Source organism: Microcaecilia unicolor, chromosome 1 (genome assembly GCF_901765095.1).
Source record: "Microcaecilia unicolor chromosome 1, aMicUni1.1, whole genome shotgun sequence".
Taxonomy (NCBI): domain Eukaryota; kingdom Metazoa; phylum Chordata; class Amphibia; order Gymnophiona; family Siphonopidae; genus Microcaecilia; species Microcaecilia unicolor.
In genome coordinates, this window is record NC_044031.1 from 413,305,480 (window position 1) to 413,318,585 (window position 13,106).

At 41.9% G+C, this 13,106-nt stretch overlaps 1 protein-coding gene across 1 annotated transcript in view; it reads right to left on the reverse strand.

Moving 5' to 3' along the window:
• CDKAL1 (CDK5 regulatory subunit associated protein 1 like 1) overlaps positions 1-12,712 on the reverse strand; it is a 1,735,794-nt gene extending 1,723,082 nt beyond the window's left edge. The window contains exons 1-2 of the mRNA XM_030211517.1: positions 12,494-12,712; positions 4,717-4,899 (exon numbers count right to left, since the gene is read on the reverse strand). Coding sequence (XP_030067377.1) covers positions 4,717-4,889 — 173 coding nt within the window. The 5' untranslated portion in view covers positions 4,890-4,899; positions 12,494-12,712. The remainder of the gene's footprint in view (positions 1-4,716; positions 4,900-12,493) is intronic.
• Between the last annotated feature and the right edge of the window lie 394 nt (positions 12,713-13,106).

Consider the following 13,106-nt stretch of genomic DNA (forward strand, 5'->3'; position numbering starts at 1 on the left):
AGCCGAAGCCTGTGCCACTGGATCAGCAATATTCTGCACTTCCAATGCCCCCAAGCGAGGACAATTCCTCCCTATTAAAAATGCTCACAGCCAAGGGGTCATTGGGCTCCTCTTGAAGAAGTTCCCCCTCCTCCACGTCATCTAAGTGTGAGGGGAGCAAGGACTTCCTAGACAGAGCCACCAGGGAAGGTGCATGAGAAATGGGGTCCAATGACCCTCCCTCCGATTGAAGGCTCATGCGAGAATGCTTGTGCGCTGGGTCCTCCAAAGAGGTGAAAGAAGGCCACCCCAAAGGACCCAGGGAGCCAACCGGCTGAAGGGGAGAAGAGAGGGTTTATGGTAAGGTCCGTTTGAGGAGGTAAGCTTGATGCAATAAAAGCACAAACTGCAGGGGAAAAAATTCCCCAGATGAGAATATGCTAGGAACACCCCTCCCCCTTGGAACAGAACCCAGTCCAGCCAACAAAGCTCCGCCAGAGCCGCTGCCCAAATTGCCCAACCAGAGTGCTAGAGAGCGCGAAGAATCAATGGCGTAAAAAGCGGCCACAGCCTGCTTGGCCGACACCGCATTGGAGAAGCTGGTGAGAAGCCGTCTACCACCATCCAGGAACACTATATTTAGTGCAGTATCCTCTATCTCCACCTGCTGGTAGATAGACACAACCCATCAGTTTCTGAATTCATCTGCTGCTAACGCATAGGAAAGACAGATGAACAAATGTTTACAGAAATCAGGAAAGCTGGCAAAATAAGCAACATTATAATAATGGGTAATTTCAATTACCCCAATATTGACTGGATAAATGCTATATCAAGGATTGCTAGACAGGTAAAATTCTTAGATGTAATAAATGACTGCTTCTTGGAGCATCTGGTTCAAGAACTGACAAGAAGGGGAGCTATTTTAGTTCTAGTCCTTAGTGGAACGCAGAGCATAGTACAAGAGGTAACTGTGCTGGATTCACTGGGAAACAGTGATCATAACATGATCAAATTTGAGCTGATATTTCGAGTGAAGTCACTAAAGAAATCTACTGCACTAGCATTTAATTTTCAAAAAGGTGACTATGACAAAATGAGGAAAATGGTTTAAAAAAACTGAAAGGGTCGGCCACACAGTTTAGGACCTTAAATCAGGCATGGAAGTTGTTTAAAAAAAACATCGTGGAAGCCCAGACTAGATGTATTCCATGTATTAACAAAAGGTTGAAAGAAGAGCCAGCATGGTTAAAAGGTGAAGTGAAAGAGGCTATTAGAGCCAAAAGAACATCCTTCAAACAATGCAAAAAGGATTCAAATGAAGAAAAGAAGCAACATAAGCAGTGTTGAGCTAGGTGCAAAGCACTGATAAAGAAGGCTAAAAGAGAATATAAAGAAAAACTTGCCGTGGAGACAAAAAAAAAAAAAAAAAAAACTCATAGTAACACCTCTTCAAGGTACATCAGAAGCAGAACGCCAGTGAGGGAATTCATGGGACTGTTAGATCATGAAGGAACAAAAGGGGCACTCAGGGAGGACAAGGCCATAGCAGAGAGATTGAATTAATTCTTTGCTTCTGGGGAGAAGATGTAACTGGAAATGTTTTTCATGGGTGACAATGCAGGGGAACAGAAAGAAATTTCGGTAAACCTAGAAGACATACTGAAAACTCAAACATTAAATTGCTGAACTGTTGTTAGTGATCTGTAATCTGTGGTTAAAATCATCCATAGTACCTGAAGATTGGAGAGTGGCCAATGTAACACCGATTTTTTAAAAAGGTTCCAGGGGCAATCTGGGAAATTACAGATCAGTAAGCGGACGTCAGTGCCAGGTAAAATAGTGGAAACTATTATAAAGAATAAAATTACGGAACACATAAATAAACAGAGCTTAATGGGACAGAGTCAGCATGGTTTCAGTCAAGAGAAGTCTTGCCTCACCAATTGGCTTCATTTCTTTGAAGATGTGAATAAACATGTGGCTAAAGTTAAGCAGGTTGATGTAGTGTATCTGAATTTTCAGAAAGCTTTTGACAAAGTTCCTCAAGAGAGACTCCTGAGAAATTTTTAAAAAGTCATGGGATAGGAGGCAATGTCCTTCTGTGGATTAGGAATTGGTTACTGAACAGTTGGTAGGTTTAAATGGACATTTTTCTCAATGAAAGAGGGTGAATAGTGGAGTGCTGCAGGTAAGGTAGTTACATTTGCAGATGACACAAAACTATTCAAAGTAGTCAAAACACACGCGGGTTGTTAAAAATTGAAGGATGACTTTAGAAAACTGGAAGACTGGTCATCCAAATGATAGATGAAATTTAATGCAGACAAATGCAAAGTGATGTACATTGGAAAAAATAATCCAAATCATAATTACCTGATGCTAGTGTCCACCATAGGAGTCAGCACTCAAGAAAAAGATCTAGGTGTCATTGTAGACAATACACTGAAATCTTCTGCCCAGTGTGTGGCAGCAGCCAATAAAGCAAACAGGATGCTAATAATTACTAAGAAAGGGAAGCAAAATAAGACCAAGAATATAATAATGCCTCTGTATCACTCCAAGTTGCAACCTCACCTTGAGTATTGCATTCAATTCTGGTTGCCATATCTCAAAAACATTTCAGCAGAATTAAAAAAGGTTCAAAGAAGAGCGACCAAAATGATAAAGGGAATGGAACTCCTCCCGTATGAGGAAAGGCTAAAGAGAGTAGGGCTCTTCAGCTTGAAAGAAAGACGGCTGGGGGGGGGGGGGGGGGTATCATTGAGGTCTATAAAATCCTGAGTGGTGTAGAACAAGTAGAAGTGAATCGATTTTTCACTCTTTCAAAAAGTACAAAGACAGGGGACAATCAATAAAATTACATGGAAATACTTTTAAAACCAATAGGAAGAAATATTTTTTTCATTCAAAGAATAGTTAAGCTATGGAACTCACTACCAGAGGATCTGGGTTTAAAAAGAGTTGACAAGTTCCTGGAGGAAAAGTCCATAGTCTGTTATTGAGATGGACATGGGGGAAGCCACTGCTTGCCCCAGGATTAGTAGCATGGAATGTTGCTACTAATTGGGTTTCTGCTACGTACTTGTGACCTGGATTGGCCACTGTTAGAAGCAGGATAATGGGCTAGTTGGACTATTGGTCTGACCCACTATGGCTATTCTTATGTTCTTATGTCTGGACTGATGTAGCAGGATAAGGAGTATGTTTTTTTTGTGTTTGTACATATATGCTGACAGTAAGAGTTTTTGCTTTGTGAGGAGACTGAGTTTTTGTGCCCATGTATGACAAAGAAGTAAGAGCTGTGGTTGCATCTGAAACTGAGACCAAGCATGTATGTATGAGAAATAATTTGAATTTGTTTACATGTTTGTGACAGAGATGTCACTTTGGGGGGGGGGGGGTTGATATGCATCTATCAGAAAGGGCATGTGTTTATGTGAGATGAGAAAGCAGTGTGCAAGAAGGAATTGTGTGTAGGTGTATCTACACCTCTCAGAACTACATATTATAGGTGGAAAAAGGACACAAAAGGAAATCAATGTAGATCTAAGGCATTTTTCAATATTTCCCATAAAATAGGCCTAATTAGATTCACTTGTAAAATTTTATTGTGACTAGATAGTACAAAACACTTTGGCACTAAAGCTTCCACCAAATAAGTTGTTCCTCATTTATTTAGCTATTAAAAATAACATTCTTAGTCTATCTTATCATAAGCAGACCATGTTGTTAACATTGCTATAAAGGAGAGACTGGAGAAAGTTCACTAAATTATCATTCTACAACACATCATCTAAACTGAATGACTTCGTCAGACCTCATATCAGATTTCAATAACTTAAAATTGACAATGCCACCTCCGCGAAGCATAGATACCACAGGAGGGGGAGGGTAATGATTTATTGTGGTATGGTGATGTCACAGTGTAGGGATGTGTCACTGGCTTCTTTATTATAAGTGGTTGATAAGGTACAATAAATATCTCAAATCACAACCAATACCATGGTTTTTACATTTTGTGCTGAAGAAGAAAATCAGGAGAACCAGAACATGAAGAATGAGAAGGGAAGATGGAAGGATACAGATGGAAAGGTGGAAACAGAGGAACAAGAAAGGAAATATGGTGTATAATTTAACAGTGATAGAAGAGATTACATATGATTTTTTTCAGGCTACACCTAGTTTTATTACTGATGATCCAGCATTTATCAATATTCTTCTCTCTCTCTCTCTCTCTCATCCCCATATCAGTCCATGGCTGAAACCCTGACACTTGCTTCCTTCCTCCTCCTGAGAACACTGGTCTCTCTGACAGAATTCTAGTCAGTCTGCCTCGTTTCTACTTAAGCTTTACTTAAGGACACTGGGACTTTCCTCCACCCTGAGCTTCAGCTCAAAAACAGTCTACTAAGACAGACACACACATACAAAAAAAAAAAAAAAAAAAAAGATCACACAGTGGAAGCTAATTCTTTCCCACCAGACAAATTCCAAGAGGCTACTACCCAATTTGTATATTTACTGTAAATGCCCTGATGAAACCCTTCAATGTGTGCAAATCCATTCCTAGGCAACATTGTAATTTCACAGATCTGGCACAGAATTCAGCCCTCTGACTTAATATCCTAATGCAAATCCAAACCTGTAAGAAAGGCTGGGTCATCTTGATCCTTTTCTCCTCTATTTTTAATCACAGACATATCCTGGTCAACAGTGCTGAGACGCAAATGTTACCTATCACTTGGGGGTTCCTCTTCCTCCATCACTTGAACACTTTTTGCTTTGCTCCCCTTCCGCACTCTCGGAATGACGCTTTTTCTTGAAAACTGACGATCATGAGGCTTTGGATCTTGTCCCGAGACAATATCTTCAATGTCTTCCAGCACAGAATCACAAATGGCCGGCATCTTCTATTACCTATTAAACACACAAGAACAAAATCAACACTGGTAAGCGGCGTGCACACACTGATTGCTTCAGATAGAGAAGAAGAAAGCATCATGCTACAACCCCTGCTTGAAAAAAAAAATCAGTCAGACGTTGATCTCAGTGAAGTCAATGTTGTAAAATGTTAAATTGATAGCATTCACCAGAGCCTTCACTTTAGGTATCCCATAACGGATCAGAGCTAAGCAACTCTAAGCTAAAGCTTGCCAACCTACCATCTACATTTACGCATACCTGAGGATAGAAGAGAATGAAATCACTCCATCCCGTCAAAACAGACCCCCAGCAATAAAGCACTGAGCTGAAGTGAGGGAGAAGTAGTGGGGAATATGGAGAACCCTTATTCAGCTGCCCTGGAGCTCTCTCTCATCTGCACTCTGAATTAGAGGGTCTTCTGAGAAAGGAACACAGTTAGTGCCATCTCCAAGCTCATGAGGACCCTTATGTGAAATCCTCATTATAACACTGAAATCAACTCAAAATATTTGAAGCATAAAATTTGACCGGCTGGAAATACTCGGAAATCCCACAGAATACTCCTCAGCTATGATAGAAGTATACAGTAAAGGAACCATGAAGGTTAAATAAACCCTAGATAGTTCTTAGGTGTTGATAACAAAGCAAAACACATAGTTCAAAATGGGTCTTAAAGAGAAAGACTCGCCATATATCTTATTTATTGATATCTTGTCTGAAGTCTTCTAACAAGATACCCGAAATGATTAAACTTTAGTATCTGACTTTGAAATGACTGCCCTTTCATTTATAAGGTCTCATGTCACCATTTGTATCAATATACGACCGCCAAAGAAGCTGAAACAGCAGGATAATTTTAAATTGTCTATGCAACAATAATAAAAATACCAAAATTATACTGAGATGCCCATGGAAAAGGCATTAGCCGGTGGTGCAGGCAGAGGTAATATCTCCAGAATATATCAAGCCCTTTTAGTTTCCAGAAAACCTATTACGTATTATCTGGCTAGATGGGAATCAGCCATGGACACGTCTCTTACCTATAAGCGATGGGAGATTATGTTTAAATCTCTACTTAAGGTCTCAATATCTAGTAACATGATGGAAAATGGGCATAAAATTCTATACCAATGGTATTATACGCCTAAGAGATTAGCTAAGATGTTTCCGGGACAGTCTGCTTTATGTTGGCGAGGTTGTGGCATGGAGGAGGATATGAGTCATGTATGGTGGTTTTGCCCACAGGCCCAGTCTTTTTGAACATCTATCATACAGTTGGTGTTTCACCTCTCTGGAACTCGTTATCCACTCCGGATGGAATATTGCTTGTTACATGCTAAACCTCGAGGGGTGAAGGCTGCGACGCACCAGCTCTCTGCTTCAGTTTTTGTGGCAAGTAAGCTGGTATTGGCGAGCGCCTGGAAACAACCAACTGTTCCGGGATTGAGACAAGTCTTACAAAAACTGGACTATATCCATTTAATGTCTAAGCTGACAGCACTCCGCACTGGAAATATCATATCGTATCACCATGTATGGGAACCTTTTGTGCATTGGTCATCTAGCCCAGACTGCCACAATTTACTCCAGTAAAAGAGACATTCTTCTATCTATTTTATGCAGAGAGATACGGTTGGAGGTGGGAAGGGAGGGAAACAGGGATATAAGGTATTATTCCTAGACTCTAGGCCTTGTCTGCCACTCAGTTGTCTGAGTTAGCAGATGGGATTTAGATCCACATCTGAGTGTTGGTTGTGGGAGGGGGGAGGGGGAGTTGGGGGGGATAAAAACTTAAAAACCAGTTGACGACAATGAGCCGGCTTGATGTTTCTTTTGTAATCTACATTGTGCTCATTTGGTATTTTTATAACTGTTGTATTAACCGTGTTGTCAACAATAATAAAAAGATTTATAAAAAAAAAAAAATACCAGAATTATAGATTTAGGGGTCCTTCTACTAAGGTGCGTTAGAAAGTTGCTGGTACTGCAATTAACTCGTGGGTTTGCCGCATGATCTGGCCACTTTATAGCGTAACTGCAAAAAGGCCACAGTCAACTGCTTCCCCCCCCCCCCCAATGGTCACACACTAAATTTCCCCATTAGCGCATGGCCATTACTGGAGCCCTTACCGCCACCTATTTAGGTGGCACTAAGGGCTCCTGTGCTAATCAGGTAGTACTTGGTAATGTGCCTGCATTACCCGATTAGTGCAGGCACAGCTACTCTCTACCCCTGGACACGCCTCCCACACTGGAAAATAAAAAAATATTTTCCAGTGTGGGATTAGCGTGCACTAAGTGAAACACTACCGCAGGATGCCTCAGCACATCCTGAGGTAGTGCTCGTTTAGTGCATGGTAGGCCTACTGCATAACTACATAAGTACTGCCATATTGGGAAAGACCAGAGATCCATCAAGCCCAGCATCCTGTTTCCAACAGTGGCCAATCCAGGTCACAAATACCTGGCAAGATCCCAAAAAAGTACAAAACATTCTATACTGCTTATCCCAGAAATAGTGGATTTTCCCCAAGTCCATTTAATAATGGTCTATGGAATTTTTCTTTAGGAAGCCGTCCAAACCTTTTTTAAACTCCTCTAAGCTAACCACCTTTACCACATTCTCTGGCAACAAATTCCAGAGTTTAATTACACGTTGAGTGAATAAAAATTTTCTCAGATTCGTTTTCAATTTACTACATTGTAGCTTCATCGCATGCCCCCTAGTCCTAGTATTTATGGAAAGCGTAAACAGCGGCTTAGTAAAAAGTGCCCCTAAGTCTCCACTAGTGATAACGTGTAATAAATTAAATCAGAAATCTTTGGCTTTAGTAGACCTGACAAAAAAAAAGTATCTTCTTCACCCAGTGATTCTTCCAACATTGCTATAAAACAAGACCTGATTATAGAACAAACCCGATGAACCCTCAAAAGAACACTTTCACATTAGATCGTATTCTGGGCCTGGCAGCAAGAGGATACAGCACAAGGCAGTGCACTATCACTGCTCTCCCCTCCTCCTCCAGCTACTGGAATTGCCATGAGGTGGACAAGACAGGAAGAGGATAAAGATACAAAGATACGCTGATGCTTCTGTGCTGCCCAGTCGTAAAAACTACATATGTGTGTGGCTGAAGCCACCACATTGCCACTGACCTCCTCTTAACAAGCAAAAATGGCATAGCAGATGGTGGTTGTCTTTCCCAACCTTCTACCAATGCCATCACTTCAACCCTCAGTCTCAACCCTTGCCAGATACAGCCTGCAGACTATATGTTTCATACTTCTGCTTTAGTCACTAGGAGCCTAAGCCAGCAAGGGCAGCTTCTATTGAGCAAGGGCAGCTTCTATTGTGCATAATTGTCATCATTGTGCTGTGGAACAGGCAGTATTACCAGAGCTGTGAAAAATCTAAAATTTGGCATCTACTACTAGGAAGAATGGCCAGCAGCTTCCTAGGCCAAAACCAAGCAACAGCAATCACAGCAGCCACCTCTCAGCAACCAAACTGAACCCCTCCCCCCCCCCCTATAATAAACACAAGCAATATAAGTCCCCCCCTCCTCTTCATCTCGGTCATAATTCTCAGTCTGTGGTGCCCATCTGGACAATAGGGATGATTGAAGAGCGTGCATATCCACCCTTGCCCATAAGACTCTCTCTAATGCTGCCACAGGAAATTCCAGACTCTGCGGGAGCCGGACTCCCAGGAGGACCCTCACTTCGGCCTGTATCTTGTCTTTCTTGTGGTACGGCCAGGTCTCTTTCTTTTGCTCTGTGTCAGAGAGTACTCCTAAATATTGCAGTGTCTGGGATGCTAATAGCCCACTCCTTGCCCTCTTCACTAGCCATCCCAAAGACTAGACGTCATCCTTCCGCTTTCTCCCTCTTAGCAGCCTACCCGTTTAGGTGAACCAGAATCCCTTCTTCGCATACAAAGGCTGCTGCTTCCATCATCACCTTGATCATTGTTCTCAGGACCATGACTAAGGCAATGGGGCCACCTGAACTGGTAGTGTGACCCTAGACTAGCTAACCTGAGGAAGCTCACAGATTCATTGACTATGGCCCATATCACCATCATTCAAAAACCTGGGAAAGACCCTCTTCAAACTGAACCATATAGATCCACATCACTAAAATTATGATGCTACACTGTAAGAATATTGGCTAACAGGTTGGCCCCTATATTAACAGAATTAGTGTTAGAAGCATAGGCAGGATTTGTGCATAGGCAATGCCTTGTAAATAAAATAAAAAAATCTAGAGAATTTTGATGTCTATGGAGTACATGCAGACTAATCAGATGCCTTCTCTGCTTATCAGTTTTGATGCAGAGAAGGCATTTGATAGGGTGATTCATGAATACTTTTTTTGTGTGTTGAAAGCCTATGGGTTGAGGGGGCTATATGAGGATTCAGTGATAGCACAGTATGCTGCCCCTAATGCAAAAATATAAGCTAATAGCTCACTGTCAGAGGAGTTTTTGATCCACAGAGGGAACAGGCAGGGATGCCCTCCCTCACCATTATTTTTCTTAACACTGGGCCCTTTAAAGAGAGTAGTTCAAGAAGATCCACGAACAAAAGAGGTAATAATAGGAAAAGGGGTAATAATAGGGATCCATTAATCTAAGATATCAGCATTCATAATCTTTTGGTACATTTGAAGGAACCCATGAACTTTGTCAATCTGATGACCCAATTTGAGACCTTTAGATCATTTTTTGTGCTTTAAATTAAATCTTTTGAAATTGAAGGCATCGGCACTGGGTGATAGACTGAAAAAGTGCTGGAGATGCACTTTTCCTTTGTACTGGTGGACAGTTCCTTTAAGTACAGTAGTCTTGATTATTCAACCTTCGCTGATCCAACCATCCGGTATATCCAACAGACCCCCCCTGTGGCGTCACGTGGTTTCTCACCCAGGACCCTACTTTTACCACCATTGTGAGCCAGACCCTGCATTTACTGCCTTTGTTTCTACATTGTTTGAGGGGTTACCAATGTTTTCCATATTATCTGACTTTTCATTTATCTGACAACGGGTCAGTGCCATTTAGGTCAGACAATCAACACCTTACTGTATTTAGGAATCCACTTAACAGCAGACTTTGGGAACCTTTATGCCAGGAATATGAAAGACCTGATCAAATTTACAAAATAATGTGGGATATAAATGTTACAAATAAATACATAAAAAAACAATTTTGGCCATGACAGGTTCTTACACTGCCCCTAAGTAGTCATATATGTTTTTATAAAATCAGTGGGTCCACACATTGCAGCTATTGCCACTGTGGGTTCTGCAGAAGAATTTAAGAATGCTTCAGAGAACTTCCACGGTTTTATTGGGTGGTGAGAGAGGGTTACAAGATGTCAAAGATAAGTAAGGAAAATGTATAAGGAACTTGGAAACTGGAAGGGCTAGGTTTACCTGGGATGAACAATATAATATGGCTTATGAACTTTGGCATCTATACAATGTTGCTTTGTAGAACGCAGATGACTATGAGCAAGCATTTTTGTCACCCTGGGCTCTAATGTATCTTTTATACATCGAGAGTTAAGTACACCAGTAATTTAGAAGAGTGTCATCTTGAAGCCACTACGAGACATATGGCAGAGATTGAGTACTCTATTAGGAGTTGGCCTTTGCTCTACAGATCTACTACCTATATAAAGCAATGGAAGCTTCCCTCTGACAGATGAACAGATTGCATTCCGTGACTAGCATGAGAAAGGTAAATGGAAATTAGAATACCTAAAAGATGAAGCAGGACACTACTGAAGTTTCAGGAGTTACAGCAGAGGTATGGGCTTAGAGACAAAGATCACTTTGTATATTGACCAATTTGTCATTGCTATAAAACTATAGCCTTTTTAGATCACAGCACAGATAGGAAGCAAGTTGCATGAATTTCTTAATCTAGATTCTCCTAGGTAGTCAACAATATCCATAGAAAAAAAAAATTGTTCACTTTGGGTCTCAAAAGAAATTTAAATGGTTTAGTGCAGAAATGGGAAAGAAATGTCCTTTCAGTTAGAAATTTTGATACTGAATTATTTGAGCAGGATTTTAAGTCAATTTCTCCAGAAATTGCCAGAAGGGATAATCTGATAAAATTGACTCCTTAGACATAATAGGGAAGGGACCACAATTATTACCCAGGAAAGAAGAGTATTTTACAGCACTGGGTTGGACAGTAGCCAAGATGTTTTGATTCTGTGGGAATCGCAGAACTGCCAAATGGGCCGATCATTCAGAGGGAGATATTAAAGACATGTCCACAGCTCCTCCTCACCCTACTCAGCCAAACCTCAGCCACGCTCCACTCCACTTCCTGGCTTCACCCCCTGACAGTCCTCAATTCAACAGCCCCAGCATCAACAAGCCATTTCCCTCTCCAGCAGCAGGAGACAACTTAATAAAATGTCATCTCCAGTTGCCAGAGGACCAGTGCCACAATAACAGCTATGAAATTTTGCAGTTATGAGACTGGTTCCACGGTAGAAGGAGATACACTAAGACATCTCCTGCTGCTGATGGAAGGAGAGGCCACTGAGAGGGAGTTCTTGGTTCTCTAGTGAGAGTGAACGTAGGAGATTTGAAAGGTCCAAAATCACAATTAGCTAAACTCACTCTAAAGCAAAGCATCAATAGAATTGGAGAAGTAGCCTAGTGATTAGTGCAGCGGACTTTGATCTTGGGGAACTGGGTTTGATTCCCACTGCAGCTCCTTGCGACTCTGGGCAAGTCACTTAACCCTCCATTGCCCCAGGTACAAAATAAGTACCTGTGTATATGTAAACCGCTTTGAATGTAGTTGCAAAATACCACAGAAAGGCGGTATATCAAGTCCCACTTCCCTTTCCCTAATATAGGACTCTTATGTGCAAGACTTATACCAAGAGTTTGAAGCTTTGTACTTAATGTGCTGCAATGTGATTGGAAGAAGAAAATGACAGAGTGCCTCCACAGTTAGCAGTGACAGAGGAAAAGTTAAAAGGTATGGGCCTATTAAGTAGATCCTTAAGGTGACGAAAGGGACAGAGAGAAAGGGGAGCAAAGTGGAATATGGGAAGCAGAGTCGAGAGGTTACAATACACAGAGAAACTAAAAGGGCGAATCCACCTGCCAGATGTTTCGGTCTTTCCATGGCATAAGAAGTTAGGAGGGAGGATATATGGGGTTGGGATTTAATACACCACCTTTCAGAGCGGTTTTACTTATTGTGTACCTAGAGCAACAGAGGATTAAGTGACTTGCCCGGAATCAAAAGAAACTGCAGAAGGAATTTAACTCGGTCCCTCGGGTTGCTGAACTAACCATCAAACTACCAAAGACACCAAGGGGCTCATTTTCAAAGCACTTAGACTTACAAAGTTCCATAGGTTACAATGCAACTTTGGAAGTCTAAGTGCTTTGAAAATACGCCTCCAAGTAAGTCACATGCATTCGGCTGCCCTCGCACTCTCACAAGCTGAGCACTACTCCTCACATGCGCTCGGGACAGGTCTCGGCTCTCCCTTCCCCGAGGTCTACAAGCTCTACCTCTGTCTTCTACGCTCCCCGGTCAAACTCATACCTGAGGTCGCCCACCAGCAATCCCGCAGCTTTCTTTTTCCAGTGCCCCCAGTTCCCTGCAACACACAACTTCTTCTCCCTCTGAAGCGTCCCGCCTTGCCGGAAACAAGAAGTTGCGTCAAAGGAGAGCGGGACGCCGGGCAAGGGAGGTTGACACCAGAGAAGAGAGTTTGGAATGGCAGTAGGTACCGCCTCCTGCTGGTGTAGACACACTAGCACTCTAACCCGAGGAAGACTGAAAACAAGCACGCATGACGAGGCTATCTCTAGAAGGTTAGGTAAAACAGAAGCCGAAGTGACGTCAAAACGTTGAAGCCAATTAGGTCAATCTCGATTCCCCTTCCCCACGCAGCCGTCATTGCCGTACACTCAAAACAAAGCAAGCAAACCTAAGAGCTGCTGCATCTACCTTGTCGTTCTTTATTGTTTGTAGCATTTTTATTTAATCTCACTTATATTTTCAAACATACCAGTTTGTGCAGTATACGGGTGCACACAGAGAAAGTATAATAACGGAATAACTTTTCATAAGTAGAGTTGTAATTTGTTAGAACTCGTAATCAATGTGTCTAGCCTCTATTTGAAGGGGCTGATTATAGGGACGCCCTAGCACT